The following is a 22,270-nucleotide window of genomic DNA, read 5'->3' as shown; positions in this document are numbered from 1 at the left end:
CATGTTTTTATTTTAAAAGTTTAATAGTTTTAATTTGGTCAGGGTGCTAGTTATATAGTTGTGTTCTTTATGTGAGAGCCACTGAGCTATACACTTACTAGTATGTACTTTTCTGACTGTGTACATCAAGAGAACGTTAAAGTGCGGGGTCGGGGGCAAGGATATCAGGGCACTGTCCACTCCATGGCCAGGAGCTCCCTGCTGACCGCATTCCTCCCAGATGTAACTGACAGTGAGTTGTGCCCGGCTTTGTGGTCTTGGTTCGTGGCATTGGTGGGGGTTAGATCTGGGCAGTACCCACGAGCTAACCTGTCCCTCTCTTCTCTCCCCTCTGTGTCTCCGTGGGTCAGTCTCGTGTCCATCACCCCATGCGCTGCATGTGTCCATAAAGCCGTATTCCGTGCTGCCCAGCAGAGAGCTTCATCCCATCCCATCTCATCTCATCTCATCTCACCTCGTCTCATCTCACGGTCCTGGTACTACTGCCTCAGCATGGCCATCTCATCACGCCTCGCCCTGTGGGAGCAGAAGGAAAGTAACGGTCAGGGCTCGGGCTGCAGCCACATGGGCCAACTGGACCCTCCAAGGACAAGTCATGGCCCCAGTGGCCCAGGCTGCCTCCTCCCACCTGGGGCCACCTGGGGCAGGGATTCTGACATTCAGAGCCTCCCTGGGGCATGTCCAGTCCCGCTTCGGTCTTCGGCCTCGGTTAGCCATGGCCTTTCCAACCCAGCCAGGCATTAGTGACCATGCCCTTGACTCCTCCCATGGCTGCCTGGTCTCCGTCTGTTCCGCAGTAGGTGGTGGGGGAACAAGGGTGGACCAGCTGTCCAGTCTCCATCCTCATGGCAGCTCTGATGAGCATGAGGGTTGTGTGGGAGAAGTATGGGTGGGGAAGCGGGGTGTGAGGGGGCAGAGGCAGGGCTGTTGGCTGCCAGGTTTAAGCCATGGGGATGGGTTTCTGAGGTCCTTGCCTTCTGTCACCATGGAGAACTGGAAACGGGCCCTTCTTCCCAGTGATTCTGCTTTTCCCTTTTGTGTTTCTCATAAGATTCCATGAAGGGCCGCCTCTTTCTTTGATGCTTGTTATCTCCTCCTCACCTCATCCCACCCTGTGGACAGGATGTAATGAATTGGAGGCTGAAGGGTGGGGTGGTCGAGAAGCTTCTTTCTGGCTGCCAGTGCCCCTCCCAGACTGATCTGGGTGTAGCATAGAATAATGCTGGGGGGAGTGGAGGTTCACACCTGCTGAGTGTGCCTTTCACTCTCAGGTTTCAGTCCACGTGAGCGTGGTGTAAACGTGAGCCCACTCTCCGTGTGTCTCTGGCTTCTCTCTTCCTAGGCAGAAGTCTGCCTTATCTCCTGGCCTCTGCTTTGTCTCCTGGCCTTTCCTGTCTCCTTTAGATTCCCTTTTATCAGCAGGGCTGCAGAGATCAAGTCTCTGCCACCCTCTTGAAGAGGACCTTGATAAGGAGCTTATTTTAAACCAGTGTGTAGCTCTGCCATAAGAAGTGCTGGAGATTTTTCTCTTTTTTAAACTCCCGAGCAGTCACAGTGATGCTGGTTAAAGACGCACCCGAGTCGGTCACAGCCAGGCCCAGGTCTCGGCCTCCAAGGTCTCTGTGGCGAGTCTCAGCCGCAATCCAAGTCCAGCTAGCTGGCTTAGACCACATTTCTGGGGTAAAATGCAGGCTTTAAAGCCCAGTATTGGAGAGCCCCTGGCTGTCCAGATTCTGGCTTAAGGACCATCAAGAAGTCATGGCACTGGGTCAGCGGAGCAGGCTATAGCCATAGGGCTGGATCCTTACATAAACCGTGGTTTCCCGCCCTTCCCTCCCTTACCATGCTCCTGGCACAGGAAGTGATTAAAACGATGAATTAATTGCTTAATCTATTAACTACAAGCTGAGATGGGACAGGAGAGTGTGGATGATTCCCTGTGATCCATCCCCTTCTGGAAACCTGGAAAAGCTCCTTCTGAAACAGGTCTTCCCAGAGATGGGTCTGTCCCACACCAGGGAAGGGAACCAGTGGCCTTGTTCATGCAAATTCGTATTATGAGGCAACTGGGTCCAGGCAGAGATCGCACCAACTGGAGTAACCTCTGAAGCTCGTGCATTCCATTTTCATGCGCTGTCTCGAGGCTTCCCAGAGCCTCGCCGAGCCTCTCCTGCTTTGCAGTGGCCTCTTGTACGCGAGCTTGGTCGTGTACGTCCTCTTCGGGCGCCTCCCTGGCTCTGTCGCAGATTCTTTAAAGGGCAGCTTGCCTCCACTGGTTCATTCACTGAGCTTTCTCCTTCCTTGCTTCTGCAAAACAGATTCGGGAAGAGGACAGGAGCCCTCCACCATCCTCGCCCCCTCCCCTCTTCTCTGTCATCCCAGGGGGCTTCATTAGGCAACTGGTCCGGGAGACTGAGAAAGAGTCGAAGGAAGCAAGACGGAGGAAACAGGCAGTGCTTGCCTCCCCGGAACGAGAGGTAAGTGGCCCCACAGGAAGGGGACCAGGTGACTTTCAATACCTACCATTCTGGGAACTTCCCTGGTGGTCCAGTGGCTAAGACGCTGCACTCGCACTGCAGGGAGGCCTGGGTTCAATCCCTGGTCAGGGACTAGATCACACGTGCATGCTGCAACTAAAGATCCCACATGCTGCAATGAAGACCTGGCACAGCCTAAATAAATAATTTAAAAAATACCCACCATCCTGTCCTGTGAGCATCCTTTGAGTCACTTGCCAGCTTTTGTTCCTGCAGTCCCCACTTCAGCTTGATCTGTTAAACTCCTACACCTCTGTCAAAACCCAACTCAAATGGTACATCTCTGGAAAGCTCTCCCATTGCCTTCCTTGAATTCCCACTCCACCCTCTATGCCTGTCTTAATTGTGGTCAGCATAGTAATTCGTGGGTCATGTGCCTTATTTGACTAGGCATTCCTTAACAGCAACAACTCTCCCTCTCATTCGACTCTGTATCTGGAGCAGCTCTCATGGAACTTGACCCGTAGTGAACGCTCAGAAATTTTTGTTCACTGAGTGAATGCATGGTGACAGTTGATGTACGAGGGGATCATTTTGCCACTATTTCTGTAGAAAGGGAAACCTAAATATTAACTGAGGATGTATAGAGAGTTTGCTTTCATTTAAGCAGAAAAGATGTTCAGGTGGTATTCTCTGATTATCGCTGTATTGGTTGTTAAAATTCTGAAAGCCTTCCATAGCAGGTGGTAAATGGCCATGGCCCCAAGTACCCCAAGTGCCCCCCAGCTGCCATGCTCACCTAGGCCCCTTTCCTGAGTCCCTCAGAGTGGCCACAGCCAATGATTAAAGGCTTACTGCTTGGCCCAGAAGGGACCTCAGGGCCCTGCTCCAGCTGGCGTCCCTTCTGACTGGTCGGTGTCCACTTACATGCTCTGAACAGCACTGCTGGCTGGAAGCAGTAGGTGGATGAGGTGCAGTCCCTGTGCTTTAAGGACCTGAAGATTGGTCCCTGATGGTGGCCAGTGCTGCCTCCCTCCTGTCCCCCAGCTCTTCAGCCCGGGAACCCTGGCAGGATGATGAGACTGGACACCAGGGAGGCAGGCTTGGGGTGCTTGCACCTTGGGCATATCACAGTGTTAGCAGAAAGGGTATCTCCTTGCGTCTCTGCTACGCCCTCTTGAGGATGGATGGGTGGATGCTGCAGCGATTGGGCTGAGAGATCTGGTGGCCTCAGGGCCTGGAGTTGGCTTGAGCCCAGTGGCCACCCTGGCTTTGCCTCCCACGCCCCTTCAGCTGTTGTCTGCCTGGCTGGTCCCCCACGTGGCTGCACCTGTCCAGTCACAGTGACTCTGATGCGTCGGCGAAGTCCTCTAGCAACCGAACGGCGGGCAGCTGCTGAAACCCCGCTGCTGAGCCTTTGTGGGGGTGGTGACAGGGAGGGCAGGCTCTGTCCCCAGCCCTGGCTGACGCAGCGAAAGTGGGGGCCAAAGTCCACCCCCACAGACTGCTGTTAGGTCGTGATGCAGTGTTACTGTGTGCCGTTTATCACTGGACAAGATTCGGTGCCTGCTCAGGGGCTCACTTGGTAGCCTGTACAGCAAGGGGGTGGATGGGATTATACCCACTTAGCAGAGCTGGAGGCTCTTGCTCAAGGTCATGAGGCCAGATAGAGGCAGACCAGGGCCAGAGGCTGTGTGTCCTCTGCTCTGGCAAGCTGCCTGGGAAAGGGCCAGTCTGGGGAGTGAGGTGGCTGGTGTGGCAGCCACAGAGGCCTGGGGGGGAAAGGGTCCCAGGAGCCTGCAGGCTGCGCTGGCTTTGCTGCGTACAAGTTGAGAAGCAGAGCTAAGCCGAGGACGGGGGGAAGCTGTCACTGCAGGGCAGGGGTGGAGACTGAGTATGATGGACAGGCCTCAGACGACGACAGGTGTCTGGACCATGGGCCAAGATGTTCCCAGGGCTGGAGCAGGGCAGCCTCAGGACATGCTCCTGCGAGGCAGCAAGCCCTTGCTGGGTCCTGCCAGTTTAATTTTCTTGCCCCGATCACTAAATAACTTTGGCTTCTCTTTCCTCGCCCCAACACAGCCATTTCATTGGAGCCTCATATAATCCTTGCAGGGAGCCATTAGAATCCATCACCATTTTGCAGGAGTGGAAGACGAGGCTCTGGGAGTGACTTGGTTTTCCTAAGGCCACCCAGCCAGTGAGGGATGGGGAGAGACTGGAATAACATAGGGGCAGAAAGAGATCCATATCGGATGTCAGGAGAATTGGGTTCTAGCTCTGGCCCCACCACTCTGTGTGTTCCAGGCCAAATCCCATCCCCTCTCTTGGCCTTAGTTTGTGCATCTGTGAAATGGCTGGGCTGTGAGTTTCCTCTCAGCCCCAGTGATTCTAGATGCTCTTCTTCCCCCTTGTACTGAGAAGGCTGCAGGTGGGATCTGAGGGTTTTGGTGACTGAGAAAATCTGAAGGAAGAGAGTACACATAGTAGAGGGGAGGGAGGTTGGGATGGGTTGTCTTGCTTGGCCCACCCCTGTGTTACTGTCTCCTCTACGGGGGTTTGGTTAAAAATAAGGCACTGACTCACTGTTCAAAATGGTGTGGACAGTGGTGAGATTTGCCAGCTGCAGCCAATTCCCTTTGGAAGGTGGTGTCCTGCCTGGTCCCAGGAGGTCAGACTGAGCTGCCGGGCTCTGGCGTTCTCAGCCCCAGTTGCATGTTGCAGTCACCTGGGGGCCACCACCCAGACCAGCTGCAGCAGACTCTCTGGGAGTGGAGCCGAAGCGATAGAATTTTTTAAAGCTCCCAGGAGATTCCAGCGAGTCCCAGGAAGACAAGCAATGCTGTCAGTACTCAACAGTTAAGGGCACTGGCTTCAGACTCAGAGAGGCCTGTGTGACTTTCCATTCTGGGTTTGTCTCTTGGGCCCCCTACATCTCTGTGCTTGCTCCCTTATCTATAGGATGGGGAGAAGTTCAGAACCTACTTCATTGGGTTTTTTATTAGGTTAAGAAGGATATTGCATTATGGCGATGGAGGGCCCATTGCAAGATCTATAAATAATAGCCATTATTATTATTATTGTCATTTTTACAAAGATGAAGATGGAGACTGTGCTCTGGAGGCATCCATCACCTAAAACAGGAGAGCAGCACAGATCAGAGCTAGAACGGGATGCAGCAGGTGGTCATGGTGCAGACAGTGCACGAACAGACAGGGCTCTGGGACTCAGGGGGGTCTGTGAGGCGGTTTCTGGTTGAGGTCTTCAGGTGCGGGTTTGTGGAGGAGGGGGCGTTTGAGCTGGGTATAGAAATACGAGTAGAATGTGGACGAGTGGAGAGGGCAGGGGCGTTCCGGGCAGCAAGCTCAACGTGAACAAAAGCTGGGAAGCTGGGAAGCTGGGAAACTGGGAAGCCGGGAAGCGTCAGGTGCGGCAGGAGATGCCAGGCGTGGCTGAAGCATGGAGACGAGCAGGGACAGTGAGACCAGATGGAGGTGGGGGCTCCTCTTCAAGAACTTTGAATGGCAGGTGGCTGTGTTGAATGGCTTTCCTGGAGGCTCTGGGCAGCTTCCAGAATCTTTTGATGAGGTTTTAAATGACTGGCAGCAAATCGACAGGACATTAGCTCAGCGGCTGTGGCCGTGGCCCAGGTGAGAGAGAGTGGACCTGGGTTTGGGAAAGGAGACTCAGGTGTGAAGCTTTGCAGGTGGAATCAACGCAATCCTGGGACTGTTCTGGATGCAAAAGGATGAGAACCCCAGATGCTCAGGCACAAGTGTGTGGGAGGCTGGTGTTAGCAGGGTCCAAAGTGGCAGAACCCAGGCTAGGGCAGATGGCGCGGCCAGGCATCAGGGTAGAACTCCCCCCGTGGTCTCCTTCTGCAGAGGCAGAGGCAGAGGCGAAGCTGGCTCTGTGAGCAGTTCAGGCCACAGCCAGGCTGGTTTAAGGATGGAGGGCAGGGCGGGGCCGACATCACGAGGCAGTAGAAAGACATGGGAGAGGAACAGGCAGTGGAGACCCCTGAGTGTCGGGTACCCAGATGTCTCGGCCAAGCAAAAGTGGAAGACCTCAGGGCAGATCCAGAGCCCTCACCTGGTGTGCAGGTGTGGTCTGGGGACCAGGATAGCGAAAGTAGCAGCACATCACTTTGTTCAGTTCTCTGCAATTTCCACATCTCAGCCTACAAAAAAGTCTGGATGGTCAGGTGGTATCTGCCTGCACTGAGGGAAAACCAAAGCTCAGACAGGATAGGTGATGTCGTCCAAGGTCACCGAGCTGGAAAGCGTCGGAGCCAAGACTAGAACAGGTCCTCCGATGACAGGCTCCATGTCCTTTCCCCATCCCTTCCTGGCCCAGCGGGAAGAATCAGGCATAAATAATAGTGAGAACAGTGACAGCAGCACCAGTGACGGCAGCAGCAGTAGCTCCTGTTACTGAGGACGTACTAGGTGCTGGGCTCAGCTTCCATATGCTGCTGGGAAGCCTCACGCCCACCTGGTGAGGTAGGACATTATGCTTCTCATTTTATTGGGAAGGAAACTGACTCAGAGAGGGGAAGGTTTTTGTGTGGTTTGTTTTGTTTTGGCTGTGCCGCACGGCATGTGGGATCTTAGTTCCCCGACCAGGGATCGAACCTGTGTCCCCAGCAGTGGAAGCGCGGAGTCTTAACCACTGGACCACCAGGGAAGTCCCGAGGGGAAGTAATTTATCTAAGGCCACACAGCTAGTGAGTGGCAGAGTTCGGAAGTGAATTTGGGTCTGTTGGGCTCCAAAGTCCACTCTCCTTTCATAATGTCACTTGGCCTTGAGGTTCTGAGCCAAAGCCTAGGGTGTAGGGTGCTGGGGTTTGGCCCATTGCCCGTAGATGCTTGGTCTTTGGATGAATTAATGGCTGGCTGAACAAATGAGTGAATGAATGAGTGAATGACAAAGCTGTCTGGTCAGCAAGCAGCTAAGTATGGTTGTGGTGTCTCTTCTAGACCCCAGAGATTTCCACCAGCCAACCCAACAGTGGCACCAAATCTGGAAGCCAGCACATCTCCCAGGACGACCAGTCGAGCTCTCCTCAGAGCTCAGACATTCTGGGCAAGAAGAGTGAGGGGGCCGGCACCATGGACCCGGAGCTGATGACCAGTATCAATGGCGAGAAGCCCCAGGAGTCGGGCCCCAGTGTGACACCAGCCAGAAAAAGCCTGCCCTTCAAGAGAGGGATAAGGAGGGGCGATGTGTTGCTGATGGTGGCCAAGCTGGACCCGGACTCAGCCAAGCCAGAGCAGAGGACCCAGCCCCGGGATGGCCCCGCTTGCAAGACCCCAGCCACAGACCCTGGAGGGGAAAAAGAGGGGGAGACCCCAGGGACTCCTTGTGGCCCCCAGGCCAGCACCAAGGATGCAGCTCTGAAGGCTGAGTTGACCCAGACTGGGGATCTTGGGAACCCAGGAACTGTGCTACTGACCAAAGGCGAGAAGGATCAAGGCACAATGGGGAAAGGGGGCGGGGCCCCCCAGACCAAAGGGACGAAAGGGGGTGAGCCCCAGGGCAGGGAGGGGCTGGGTGAGGGGGGGCAGCTGGGGGCAGCGGAGAAAGGGAGAGGGGACCCCCCCAAAAAGGGGGCAAAGTGGAATTTCTCTAAGGTTGCAGCAGGTGAAGGGAAGTGGGCTGGGGCCCAAGCCCAGGTGAGAAAGTGGGGAGGTTCCCTGGGCAGAAGGAGCAAGTGGGACGGTCCCCAGAGTAAGAAGGACAAAGAAGGTGTGCTCCTAAGTAAGGCGGACAAGACAGACAGACCTCAGACAGAGGTGGAGAAGACGGGCACAGTACAGGGGAATGTGGGGGAAGCTCCTGGAGCGATGGAGAAAGCAGGCGAGCCTCGGAGCATGGCTGGAAAGGCAGGTGAGCCCCAGGGGAAGATGAAACCGGTGGGACAACCTCAGAGCGAGTCTGGGGAGGCAGATAAAGCCGCGAGTAAGACAGAGAAGGACTCTGAAGCCCCCAAGGAGGTGGATGCACATGGAGAGACCCCAGTTACAGCTGGGAAGGAAGACCAGCCTGAGCGCAGAGGGCAGAAAGCAGAGGACTCCTGCGCTAGAGCCAGTGATGCGGCTGGGGCCCTGGAGATGGAGCCGCAAGGACCCGGACAGCCTGCCCTGGAGAACCATGTGGAAAGGCCTCAGAGTCAGGAGAGCCAAGAGGGGCCAGCCCTGCAGGAGGGGAGCAGAGGAGGCCAGAGCGGAGTCTCAGACCAGGTGAGGGGGCTGTGGCCCCGGGGGCGGGGAGGGGCAGGCCAGAGGAGGAGGGGTGGGAAAGGCAGGGACAGGAGACGGATCGGGAGTGGAGGGCATGGCCAGCCTAGAGAAGGGAACAGGCACTCCCCCGACCACAAGCGGGGGTCTTGAGGACCCCGCAGCACCTGTCCCGGGGTGAGATTCTCCGCAGTGAGGGAACCACCACACCTCTCGAGCCTGAGCTTGACGTGTCACACAGCAGTTCTTCGTGCTGGTGAACAGCAGACGGCTCGAAGTGCAGGTTCCCGGTCCCCACCTGGAGCTTACCGTCCAGAGAGCTGGGGTGGGGCTGTGGCTTCTGCATTTAAATGAGCACCCTCACCGGTACCGGGAGATTCTGATTTCGCTGGTCCCAGACGCACTGTGAGAAGTGCCCACGTAAGGGGTCTGCCCCTCACACAGGGGTTGGGGGAGGGCAGCGTCATCTTGGTCTAATTTATGCGATCTTTGCCCTCAGGCTCCTGAGGACAGATGGTATGAGGCGGAGAAAGTCTGGCTGGTTCAGAAGGATGGATTTACTCTTGGTAATTAGGGGTGTTAGCACATCTGGGGGCTAAGCCTCTCCCTCTTACAGCCCCTGCTGCTGCCAGCTGTATTTGCCAGGTCCTGAGCACAGTCTGCGGAGTAAAGGGGGGGGGGAAGGGGGAAGGGGCAGCTGGGACTGGGATGGGGATATGTGGCTTTGGGGTGGGAATAGGTAGATGTCGTTTCACCCTTGGCAGCTGGTCTGTTGGGTGCTGTTTTCAAAGGCATTTGTTCCTTGGTAATTAATTAATTTAACTAATTCATTAAAGCAGCAAGCATTGTTTGGTTCCTACAGTGTTGCTCAAGGAACTTGGAGTCTAGTGCAAGTGGGCAAATGGATTTCATTTCAGTGGGTTTCATTTCATTTCATCTTTTGCTGGTGATTTGGGGCTAGTGACCAAACGCTACGGAGAAGTTACTCTGAGTCCCATTCAGAACACGGCTGGGAAGAGTGATTGATTAGTGATGTCTGTCATGGGCCCTGGAAAGAAAACCGGCAGCCTGTATGCCATTATCTGCCGTCCCAGGTCTATATATGCATTGGGTCAGTGCACCCAACCATCTGGGTGCCTGGCGTTGTGCCAGCTGATAAAAGCCCCAAATGAGTCAGACCCAGCTTCTCTCCTCAAAGAGTTTGGGGTCACAATTCAGAACCCTCCCTGTAAATAGGCTCCAAGGGGAGGTGACGCTAACCCATTTCTGACATGTCTCAGATCTCTCCAGCTCCTTGGCCTGGCTCAGCAACTCAGAATCAATCTCTCTTCTCCTTTCTTTTCATCTCCTCCCCACCTGCCCCGTCTTCTACCCTCCCCTCCTTCCCTGCTCCTCTTTTTCTCTCCCCCGCCCCCCCCCCTCCTTCTCTCTCTCCCACTGGGTTGTCTACCAGCAACAGTGCTGAAGCCAGACGAGGGAACAGCCGACCTGCCGGCAGGAAGGGTGCGACTGTGCATTGATGCGGACAAAAGCATCACTGAGGTGGATGAGGACCACGTCCATCGGGTGAGCCCCCTCCCGGCCTGCTCTGCGCCCTCCTTCCCCACCCCTGGGAGAGATTTCCTTGTGCTGGACTGCACATAATACTTCGGCTTGATGCCCTGGGGGTTACAGGGACGATCACCATTGAAGCCATTACTCTGCTGGAGGTATATTGTTAAGGGCTCGTTACTCTGTCCCATGGTGTCCCCTTTATGAGGACACGTTAAGAGATGTGTTTGTCAGGTCTTGGGACTGGGAGTTCTGCTTGATCTGAGAAAGTGATTGTTTTCCTTTTTATGGACATTGCAAATCATGCTACAAAGCATGCTTCCTTTTTCACCCTGGCTGCCAGGGAATTCAGAGCCGGATGAGCAGTTTGCCATTAACCATCGCATAGGTTCCGGTCGCCTACCTTTTGGGCATCAACCTTTTGTTTTTTTGGTTGTTTTGCATAATTTTTGCACTACACCATGAATCTATCTGCGGATAAGTCGGAGTCTAATGATAGAAGTAAAAGGTCCTATCCTGATCCTTTTCCACCCCTCACAGCCTACTAATTGAGAAGGAGTTTCCTCCAGGAGTTCCATGTGGGCCTCGTTCATCTTCTTCCCTCTTTGCTCCTTCTCTGCCCACCCCGGGGCCTCTACTCCCACCAGTGCTGGGAGTTTGCAGAAGGCCAGTGTCCTCAGAAGAAAAACTGACCCATGAAAGAGCTGAGGGTTGACCCAAACACCAGAGCATCAGGCCCCAAAAACTCCCTGAAGCTGGAAAGAATGGTAGGAAGGTTTTTAGAGTGGATGCCCTAAGGAGAGCTGCAGTCATCCCTTGCTTCTAGAAGGGTTTGGGCATATTTCCAAGCGATCCGTGTATGATGGGCTGTCAGAAATGGGGCGGTTAGGGCATTGGCCTCCAGCCTCAGTGTCACAGAGCACACGCAGAGCTCCCTGACAAGACCCAGAAGAGGAGGAAACAGCAGAGGACACTTCCTCTAGAGCACCACCCGTCTTTCGTGTTTGAGAGACAGAAGGTGCTGGAGTCTTGCTCTGTCGTCCTGAGAGCATCCCCCCTCCCAGTGCCACGAGCACAGGGAGGAAGGACCATGCGGGGAGGGGGCGGCTGCACAAAGAGCAAAGGAGAAGAGGTGCCCTTGTTTCATTTGTAGGGTTTCCTCACTCTCTCCAGGGTCCTTGTGTTCTGTTCTGGTCTTTGGCACAGAGCTCTCCAGGGACAGGGTCACCAGGGCTGTGTGTGTGTGTTTGGGGGGCTGGGGGGCAGGAGGCCAGAGGACACTGTGTGATGGTTCACAGGCCAATCCGCCCGAGCTGGACCAGGCCGAGGACCTGGCCTCCCTGGTCAGTGTCAACGAGTCCAGTGTACTGAACACGCTTCTGCACCGCCACCGGGCTCGGCTGCTGTACACCTGCGCTGGGCCCGACCTGATCGTCCTTCAGCCCCAGGGACCCACGGCGCCCTCTGCAGCCAAGGTGAGGGGGCACCATGGGGCCAGGGCTGGGGAACTGCGCAAGAGGGGTGGGGTGGAGGGGTCCCTCTGCATCTCAGGGGAGAGCAGGGCAGCCAAAGCCCCCTGCAGATGTGTCTGTGGGCAGCATCCTGCAGACATGGATTCTGGGGCACCGTGGGCATTGGGTAGCCTTGGGGACCACATGAACCCCCTCCTTAGAGGGGAAGGATGAGTAACTGATAGAAACAGCAACAGGAGTGTGAAAGACAGTAATAATAAGAGAGAACGTATTGACTATCAGCTGTGTACCAGGCACCGCTGCAAGCACCTTCGTGTGCATCTCCATCAATTCTCGGGCCCACCTGACAGGACAGGGACCATGACCAGCCCCGTTCCATGGACGAGAAGCTGGGCCAGCTGCCAGGCGAGCTGGGGTGAAACCCAGGCTGCCGGCCCCTCTGTGCTCTGAGCCCCATGCTGGACCTGCGAGAGTCCCAGACACCCATGTGAACGGGGAAACAGAAGCCTCGGTTCTGCCTTTATTTACTTTTCCCTGTGGAGTGTCAAATGGCCCGTTTTTTGTTAAGACGACAGTCAAAGCAAAGAAAACCTGTCAGCGCCACCTCGTGGAGAGGTCTGCAGCTACAGCCGAGTCATTTACACCCCATCCCCTCCATTCACTCAGTGGCTCCTGATTGAGGTATCGATTGAGGGTCCCGTATGCCAGGCTTGGAGGGAGGAGCAGGGAAGAAGGTGGGCAGATAAATCTGCCTTCGTGGAGCTCTCATCCTCTTGGGGGAAGACGGGCCCAACGTGACAAAGAGAAACGTGTGGAGGAGACAGCAAGGTGGAGGTCAGGAGGAGCGGGGACGGGTCGTGCCAGGCCTCATGCACGGTCATAGTGACTCCGCTTCTACTCTGAGCATGATGGAGATTTTCAGCAGAGCAGTGATGTGGTCTGACGCTGTAAAAGGACCCTCCTGGCTGCTCAGTGGAGGTTAGGTAGAGGCGGACAAAAGTGGAGGCAGGGAGACCCCTCGGAGGTCAAAAGTCTTACCTGTGCTCCATTCTGAGGGCTTGTTGGTGGGAAGGTTCAACAGACCGCAGGTACCTTGGGGAGATCAGGACACCTCTCTGGCCTGGGTGTTCTCATCTGTCAATGGAGGATGAAAAGCTGCACCTTACCCTTTGGCGTCCTGTGGGACAAAGCCATTCCTAGCCCCCGAATGATGCTAAGTCCATTAAAAAGGGAACAGTGGCCCTGCACCCCCTCCCCGGGGCTCCTCTTCTTTTGGACGCCCCCCCACCCTTAGGTCACCCTCCAGGCCCCTCCTCAGCCTGGCTGTTGGCCAGGGGCTTGCAAGGGCGACGCTGCACTCGCCCCTCCCTTGCCAGGGAGGCTGTGCTTCTGTTACTGCAGCCCAAGGCCCCGAGCGCCTGCTCTGGTTCCTTGGGGGCCCCTGGGAGGGGTGTCCTTCACAGGCCTCTCCGCAAGCCCACTTCTCACGACTGTGACCGTCCTCGATGGCGGCGTCTGCCAGACGGCCTGGGTCAGAGAGCCTAAAAGTGCGGGGATTGGGACCCACCCTGGTAGGAGGAACTTGAGTCCCGTGATCCCCCTAAGCCCCTGTAACCCTGCGGTGGGCGTGGGTCCCCCTCAAGTCACGCCGCCTCCCACACCCACAGCTGCGTTCTGTCTTTGGCCGAGTCTCCTCTGGTTCCTCAGATGGCCACCAGGTGGGAGCAGAGACCTGCGGTGAGGCTGGGACTGAGGCCACCTTGAAGATGGGCTAGGAGCGGTCCAGGCAGGGCTGGGGGCCTCTCTCAGTGGGGGTCTGGGCCGGCTGGGTGGCTGGGAGCTGGGTGCGTGCCTGGGACTGGCCTCTTTTGGGGTGAGTGTGCTGTGACTGCGTGGGGTGTAGATGGGCACACCTGTGTGCAGAGGCCTCTGCAGCTGTTTGTTGGGTGTGTGTGCCCTTGAGTGTGCCCGCGTGCAAGCATGCAGGGGTAGCTGTGTGTGACTGCGGGGCCTGGGTCTGCAGAATCCTCCCTGTTCCCCTGCAGGCCTGAGAAGGCTGACGATTGGGATAGCCTGGCCCTTGAACTTTATGTTTCCGAAGCGGGAGGTGGCTCCGAGGCTCAGACCTCAGGCCCCTCTGCCCGCTATGTTCCCTTAGGCTGTGTCCCGCTAGTGTGGAGGCTTGTCCTACTTTGCCGGCTTTGGGGTCCTGCTGAGCCTTTTGATTTGTGTCAGGATGGGGACTCATTGCTGTTCCTGGGGGTCTCGGGGTAGGAAAGGCCAACAGTGCACTGGGGGTGCTCCTTAGCCCAGGCTGGGGGTTCGGGGAGGGGGAGGGCTGCCACACCGGAGTTTGTGCCCCTGGTCCTGCCAAGCCACTGGGAGGGCGGCCGTTAGCCCACTTGTCACCCACTTAGCATCCTGGGCTTCCAAGGTCCTCCTCCAGCCAGGCCCGTTTCCCTGCTCCCTTTGGTGCCTTTCCACTGCCCTCACTACCTCCACCGCCCTCTTCCGTTCTCCCTGAAAACCACGCTAAGCAGACAGTTGTCAAGGTCACAGTGCCCTTCATGCTGCCAAGCCCAGTGGACAATTCTCCAGTCTCCTCTGACTTGACCCTCAGCAGCACTTCAGGGGCTGGTCCTGCCCTCCTCCTGCCATCACTCCCTTCCTTAGCTCCAGGATTCCGCTCTCCTGGTTTTCCTTCTGTCCCGCTGGCCCTCCCTCTCAGCGTCCTTTGCTGGTCCCTGATAGCTCCAAGTCAGGGTGCCCCATCCCTACACCTCTTCTCTCTCCCTCTTTAAACGCCCACTTCCTTGGTGATCTCATCCAAGCTCATGGCTTTAAAATGACTCCCGTTCGGTATAATTTAATTAGTTGGTTTTTTATCATCTGTCTTCTCCCAAATGAAAGCAAGCTCTACAGGCAGGGCTTTTTTGTCTTAAGTCAGGTTTATTAAGGTATAATTTAATAAGTATATAAGTATATAAGGTATAATTTAATAAGTATATAAGTATATAAGGTATAATTTAATAAGTACATAAGTATATAAGGTATAATAAGTATAAGTTAATGTCGCTTTTTTTTTTTTTTTTTTGCGGTACGCGGGCCTCTCACCGCTGTGGCCTCTCCTGTTGCGGAGCACAGGCTCTGGACGCAGAGGCTCAGTGGCCATGGCTCACGGGCCCAGCCGCTCCGCAGCACGCGGGATCCTCCCGGACCGTGGCACGAACCCGTGTCCCTTGCATCGGCAGGCGGACTCTCAACCACTGCGCCACCAGGGTAGCCCAATGTCACTTTTTTTTAGTGTTCACTTCTGTACGTTTTTGACAGACACGTATAGTTGTGAAACTGTCTTTGCCATCAATTACAGGACAGTTCCCATCACCCCCAAAAGTTCTCCATACCCTTGTGGCCAACCCCTCCCCCATGTCCCACCCTTGGCAGCCACTAATCTGTTCTTTTGTCCCTTTTCCCTAGTTTTGCCTTTTCTGAAAAGTCATATAAATGGACTTGTGCAGCGGGTAACCTTTGGAATCGGCTTCGTCCACTTACCACAGTGCACAGCGCATTTGAGCTTCACCCGTGCTGTTGCAGCTGTGAGCTGTTGCAGCTGTGAGCCGTTAGTTCTCTTATTCTATTGTGTTTTATTGCACAACTTTGTTTATCTGTTCAGAGGGGGACCAGGTGTCCTGATTCCCGTGGGAGGGAATGGTTTTTCTGGGACAAGGGACTTTCGGTGCTAAAACCAGGGCTGTTGGTTATCTTAGTTCTTTAGTTGAGGGACATTTGGGTTGTCTCTAGTTTGTTGATGATTTTGAATGCATACTCAATATAACCAGTGACAGAGAGGGTTTTTTGGTGAACACAAATGTTCATTTCTCTTGGGTACATACCTGGGAGTGGGATTGCTCAGTTGTGTGACGAGTGCACGTATCACTGTAAAAGAGGCTGCCAAGCTCTTCTCCAGAGTGGCTGTATTGTGTAGCATTGTGGGAGAATTCCACTTGCTCTGCATCTTAACCAGAACTTGGTAGGGTGTCAAAAGAACTAAAAACAGGTTTTTTAGCCATCTTAAGAGGTGTACAATAATATCTCCTCACGGTTGGCAGAGACTTCCTTTATTCGCCTTGAGTAGTGTTGTGTCCCCAGTGCCTGGGATAGTGCCTGCTACGTAGTAGACACTCAATGAATATTTTTTTTTACTGAGTGAATGAATGTACGGATGGATGAGTGAATGAAGCCAAAGGGGCTTCCGGTATCTAAGTCTGTTACAGCAGGTACATAGCACACGTACTGCCAATTCCCCCATGCCCTATTCTGTTTCCATGGCAGACGTCACTAATCCGTTGAGCCATTTTATCCACCTGTTTCATTTCAGACAGGTACGATCCAGTCCTTTGTGTAGCAAGTGAGATGAGCCCCATGAGCTAATGCAGCTCTAGTTCAAGCCTCTCATTGGCGGAAGAAGAGGCCAGGCTCAGAGCAGGGTCCGAGGCTGCCCAAGGGCTCACAGCGAGCCCGTGGCAGGACTAGATCTCCAGGCTGGGCTCTCCCCAGAGAAACGCACGACGTCTCTGACAAGGCTGGAGTAGGATGGGAGGCATGGACGTGGATCTGGGCTTGAGGCCGGGTTGGAGCTCTGTGGAGTGCTCCCTGGGCCCCGGCTGGGTGGGAAAGCTGATGCCGGCGATCTTCCTGCAGGTGCCCAGGAGCTGCCAGGATGGCCTACCCGCCCACGTTGGCTCCCTGGCCCAGCGGGCGTACTGGGCTCTGCTGAGCCAGCAGAGGGACCAGAGCATCGTGGCCCTGGGCCGCAGCGGTGCTGGCAAGACCACCTGCTGCGAGCAGGTCCTGGAGCACCTGGTGGGGATGGCAGGCAGTGTGGATGGCAGGGTCTCAGGTACAGTGGTCTCCAGGTGACGTGCAGCTGGGACGTGGGGGGCAGTGGCGTGGGGGAAGGGAAGGGAGAGTCGGAGGGGGTGCTGGGCAGCTCTTTCTTATATCCGCTCAGCTAGCGTTCACTGAGCACCTGTGTGCAGACCCTGTGCTGGCTTCCGGGCAGGGCCACCCCTAGTCTGTTGGGTACTTCTGTGTGAATTAGAAACAGCTACTCCTTGCCTAAGACACTCACTGCCATATGTGGAAAAGTCATCACACATCGACATTGTTGGAACCAAACGCTTGAGCGCCGCGTTCTGAGCCATCACCCTAAAAAGCATACAGGCCTGTGGCTGATAGAAATGCTGTGCCCTCAGGTGTGGCGCCCCTGTGCGGCGCACAGCCCGCCGGACTGTAAGTAAAAAACAAAGGCAAGGAGGCGCTGACAGCCGGAAGGGAGACTCGGCTGCATATCTGTGCCAGACTCCAACGCTCTGCACCACCTGCTGGCCGGCTGGGGAGGGGAGAGGCGGAGGGAGCGCAGAGAAGGGGCTGGGGGGCTTCCTCGAGGAAATGATGTTTGAGCTGGACATTAAAGAAAGAGTGTCAACATTGTAAATCAGCTATACTTCAGTAAAAAAGAGTGTCAATTGTTGATGATAGTTACAACATTGATGGTGATCGTGGTAAATGCTTGTGCCAGGCTCTATTCCAAGCAGGTCAACTTACTTATTATTTAAAACATCCCTATGAGGTAGACATTATTATTATTTGAATTTTATAGATGAGGCCATTAAAACGCAGGGAGGTTAACCAGCTTGCCCAAGGCCACACAGCTCATACATCCTAGCACCGAGATTCAAACGCAGACAGTTTGGCTCCAGAGCTGTTACCCCTGGGCCAGTGTTCTCAGTGTATTGTTGCCCCTCTGAGGAGCCTTTTTAATTGTTCTTTCTCCTAATCATCTCCCACCATGAAAATTTTTTTTTTTTTTTTTTTTTTTTTTTGGTGGTACGTGGGCCTCTCACTGTTGTGGCCTCCCCGTTGCGGAGCACAGGCTCCAGGTGCGCAGGCTCAACGGCCATGGCTCACGGGCCCAGCCGCTCCGCGGCACGTGGGATCCTCCCGGACCAGGGCACGAACCCGCGTCCCCTGCATCGGCAGGCGGACTCTCAACCACTGCGCCACCAGGGAAGCCCCCACCATGAAAATTTAATGCCGTAGATTCACCATGTATTTGTCTATGCAGTGTGTGTGTATGTGTGTCTATGTATACAGACACAGACATATATATATCTGTGTTCTGTTCTATACATAAGAAAGGAAAACTGCCCCCATTCTCAAGAATCAGTTTCTGCCCTCTTGGGGGCAATATTCCCCCTGCTGAGAATATATGGCCCAGGCAGTATTGCTTTTCTAATAATAACAAACATAATAATAACACCACCACATTTGGAGCATGTTCTGAGCACTTTGTTAAATCTTTTAGTCTTTGTTGCAACCACGTGAGGTAGGTAAGTACTATTATTACCCCCATCTTATAGATGGGGTATCCGAGGCACAGGGAGGTTAATTAATTCACTCCAAATCAGGTGACTAACAACGGAGAGAGGCCATATTCAAGCTTGTTTAACCATTGTACTATCCTGCTTCTCCACTGGGGTTATTCCAATGCTTTATTGATCACCTGTTCTGCACCTGGCCCAGGTTAGAGCCCTGTTAGGAGCTGGGGATACAGCAGGGAGAGGCACCAGTCTTGGCCCTCCCAGAATGTAGTTCTGCTGAAAGTGTGTGTTAGGGGAGTGGGAGTCAGGCTAGGCTGTATCCAGGTGCCTAGCACATAGTGGGTGCTCGTGTGTGGGGACTGCAGGGCTTTTTGAGCCTGCTGTGATGGAGTGTTCCCTGAGAGTAGGTCCAAGAATGTTAATACCCTGCCCTCCTCCTAGAGTCCACCAGGCCCAGGAGGCCCTCGGGCAGCCCTTATCACTCAGATCGTACCAATCCTAGGTGTGTGTATCTCTCCTTCTGGGCTCACTCTTGCTCCCCCCGTGCCCCTACTTGCAGCACAGGGCCGGCCCAGCAGTGGAAGAGGTGTGGCTTAGAGCTGAGTTGGGGGAGTGGAGGTGGCCCCGCTGGGGCCTGGGGCCGGCTTGGGGTCCTGTGAGAGGTGGGGATGGCAGCGCCCGGGCCACGGCTGATGCCCTGTCCGTGCCCCACCAGTGGAGAAGATTCGAGCCACCTTCACTGTCCTCCGGGCCTTTGGCTCTGTGTCCACCGGCCATAGCCGCTGTGCCACCCGGTTCTCCATGGTGATGTCACTGGACTTCAACGCCACAGGCCGAGTCACGGCCGCCCAGCTCCAGGTGAGGCTTCTGGGTGGGAGGGAGAGGGGGTTCTTCGGGGCTGCAGTAGCCTCAGCCCCACTCAGCAGGACCCACACCTCCAGCTGGAACCCTGGAATGTCTAAATGGTCACTGCTCCCCAGGCCAAAGCCAGCTCCTCCCCACCTCGCTCAGTGCCCAGGCATCTCCTCCCCAAGCATGCCGGCTCGTCTGTGCCTCGGAGTATCACAGGGATGAAATATTCACGAGTAGATACATAATTCAGTCGCTCATTAGCTGGGTCTTAAAAGCGTAAGCCGAAATTAAACAGGCGCTCGCTGGCCTGCTGCGGCAGCCCGTGTGTGACAGGCACATGGCCTGTTTGTTCCTCTCTCTGAAATCACCCGGCCCCTCCCCTTCCCACCCGCAAACATTCTGTTTGAACAGAAAATAGGATTAGGTTATTAGAAGGGTTGTTTGTATGTGGAGCTGGGAGAATATCCAGACTCACTGGTGCCCGATAAATCCCTCTCTGTCCCGGCCCTGAAAGTCTACCGTGCATCACCATGTGGGTCAAGTTATTAAGGGCTTCGGTTGCATCCGAGTGTGTTGGAGGGCGGCTGTGGGTTAATTGTTAGTACCCTTGGATTTCTTCATTGGAATGAGCCTGTTGCATGCGTTGATTCCCTGCCTGGACTCTGAATCAGTGAGACAAAGGCCTGGCATGTTTTGATTTGGAGGCGTCCAGCCAAGTTGGGGCCTTAGGTGCTGCCTCGAAGAGTGGGCCTGGGGGTTGGTGGGGGTGTGCAGGCAGCCTAGCACGGCCTCGTGCTGACCGGGCGCCTGTCCTCTCCCCTGGCAGACGATGCTGTTGGAGAAGAGCCACGTGGCCCGGCAGCTGGAAGGGGAAGGCAATTTCGAGGTTTTCTCCCAGATGCTAGCCGGATTGGACCTGGATCTAAGGTGAGCGACTGGGCTGAGCAGGGACGGCCAAGGGCAGTGAGACAAAGGGCCCCCACTCTCCAAGGCCCCAGCCCTACCTCTGCCTAGAGCTGAGAGGTGGTAGAGCCCAGTGGTTAGGAATCTGGCCTCTGATTCCAGCTGCCTGGTATTGCTCCTGGGCTGGGTGAACCTGGCCAGGTGTCACCTGCTCTGAACCTCCGTTTCTTCCTTTGTAAAGTGGAAATAGTACCTTGACTGACCTTACAGGATTAAGTGAGATAATTCACATATGGCTCTTTATACACGCTGGGGGGTGGGTGGAGGCTGTCTGCTGTGACGGTGACATTTCGGTACAGGTTCTGACAGCAGCGTGGGAGGTGGGCAAGATACAGCAGACCCCAAATCTTCCAGAAGCTCCTAAACTCTGTGAGAGCCTTGGGTGCACCTGAGGTAGCTCAGGGCGAGGAGGCACCAGGTGGAACAGCAGAGAAGCCAGAAGACTCATCTGGGAGGGCCTTCTGGGGGAGGTGGCCCAGGGAGTCATCTCTGCCCCTCGCTGACTTCTGGGAATTCTTGGACATGTGGCTCCCTGTCTCTGAGCCTTGGTTTCCTCATCTGTTGAATGAATGAGTAAGGTTCTATCTAGTGAAGCTCCAGGGAGTGCTCACCCCAGGCGAGGGGGGATAATTTTCAATTTCCCTCTCCGTCCCCCATCATTTGTCTCCTGCCTTCCACCCCCGTCTGAAGGGCAGGCCCAGCCTGTCCTGAGCCTCCTCGCTAAGGCCAGAGGGGCACCTTACCCTTTGGAGAGAGGGCAGATTAGAGAGGAAACTCCCAGTTTTCAGAGCAGGGTAACAGAGGAGTAAGGAAGCTTTTGGAAGGCCTTCACTTAAGAAGGGCCCGGTGAGGGCAGCAAGTGAGGAATATTCGGGAGGTAGGGCCAGGGCCTGAGGCAGACGCTGGGGCCGCCTGGGGCACTGTGTGGAGTCCCATGCCGTGGTGACCACCTGCCCTCCAGGCCACTGGGGTGGGTGGGTCCTCCCTTACTTATGGTCCGTTCTCTGTTTCCAGGACAGAACTGTACCTGCACCAGCTGGCAGACAGCAGCTCCTTCGGCATGGGCGTGTGGCCTAAGGTAAAGAGGAGGTCCTTCTGGGTGTGAGTGGGTGTCTGTGTCCCCGTGGCCAAGATGGGAGGGTCCCCTGTGTGACTCGTCCCTCTGTCACTGGGGTGAGTAGTTGGCAAGGGCTGGTCATGTGGGGGAGGCAGGGTTGCCTTTATGGGGCCTGGGCTTGTCAGGGAAATGAGTCTTGTGCAAATAAAGGGAACTAGGAGGTGGTTTGTTAGAGGTAAGGGCGCGGTCTCCGGGACAGGCTATCTGGGTTCAAACCCCAGCTCTGACACTTGCTGGATATGAGACCTCAGGCATGGACCCTAGCCTCTCTGAATGTCTGTGTCCTCTTCGGTAAAATAACAATAGTAGTGGTATCTGCCTCATGGACCTGTTGTCAGGATTAAATGAAACGATGTGCAGAAAGCAGCTAGCACTGGGCTTGGATTACATCAGTCAGTGGCAGTTTTCTTAGGAAATATTGTTGATGATTAATGTGGCTTCCTGGAAGATGGACCCTGTGAGTAGGGCCTTGAGAGGTGGTATCCAGTTGTTTAAAAAAGCACATTGTTCATTTGTTTATTCTTTTATTTATTTTTTTATATTTTAAAAATTGTTTTGAGTCACCCACCCCCACCCCCACTCCTACCATCACCCTCTGTGCCAGGCCTGTGCTGAGTGCTGGGATTATGGTCCTCATCCCTGAATTTTCACCCTATCAAGAGAGAAAGACTTGGGAATTAATGCAATCATGTGGGATAAGAGAAATGCCAGAGTTTGTACAACATTCTGTACACCAGAGGATAGATGAAAGCTACTTGGCCTCAGTCAGGGAAGGCTTCTTAGCCAAGGGGACATCTGACCTGGGTTTTGAAGGATGAGTAGGAGTTTACCAGGCAGAGGGGAGTGAATCATTTCTACTCTGAAGCACTTTTCCAAACATACATGTCGGGGAAACAAATGGCGCTGGAATAATTTGGTATCGTCATGCAAAAAAAAAGAATTTCAGTCCACAACTTCACACCATGTACAAAAATTGACCAAATAAAATGGATCATAGACCTTAATGTAAAACTTAAAATCATAAAATTTCTAGAAGAAGATAGGAGGAAAATTTCTGTAACTTTGGATCGGGCAAAGGCTTCATAGATATGACCCCAAAAGCACAGTCCATGAGAGAACAAATTGATGAATCACACTTTGTTGAAATTAAGAACTTCTGCGCTTCGAGTGTCACTGTTAATATGAAAATACAAGCCACAGACTGGGAGAAAATACT

The 22,270-nt window shown here is 54.5% G+C and overlaps 1 protein-coding gene across 1 annotated transcript in view; it reads left to right on the top strand.

Moving 5' to 3' along the window:
- The first annotated feature begins 492 nt into the window (after window positions 1-492).
- The window catches only part of MYO18B (myosin XVIIIB), a 221,672-nt gene continuing 199,894 nt past the window's right edge, over window positions 493-22,270 (top strand). The window contains exons 1-10 of the mRNA XM_065889514.1: window positions 493-541; window positions 2,329-2,477; window positions 7,457-8,719; window positions 9,216-9,282; window positions 10,170-10,282; window positions 11,566-11,742; window positions 16,441-16,639; window positions 18,838-18,980; window positions 19,801-19,901; window positions 20,952-21,015. Coding sequence (XP_065745586.1) covers window positions 493-541; window positions 2,329-2,477; window positions 7,457-8,719; window positions 9,216-9,282; window positions 10,170-10,282; window positions 11,566-11,742; window positions 16,441-16,639; window positions 18,838-18,980; window positions 19,801-19,901; window positions 20,952-21,015 — 2,325 coding nt within the window. The remainder of the gene's footprint in view (window positions 542-2,328; window positions 2,478-7,456; window positions 8,720-9,215; window positions 9,283-10,169; window positions 10,283-11,565; window positions 11,743-16,440; window positions 16,640-18,837; window positions 18,981-19,800; window positions 19,902-20,951; window positions 21,016-22,270) is intronic.

The sequence above is a fragment of the Phocoena phocoena genome, chromosome 13 (assembly GCF_963924675.1).
Source record: "Phocoena phocoena chromosome 13, mPhoPho1.1, whole genome shotgun sequence".
Taxonomy (NCBI): domain Eukaryota; kingdom Metazoa; phylum Chordata; class Mammalia; order Artiodactyla; family Phocoenidae; genus Phocoena; species Phocoena phocoena.
This window is presented reverse-complemented; position numbering and strand designations above follow the sequence as displayed.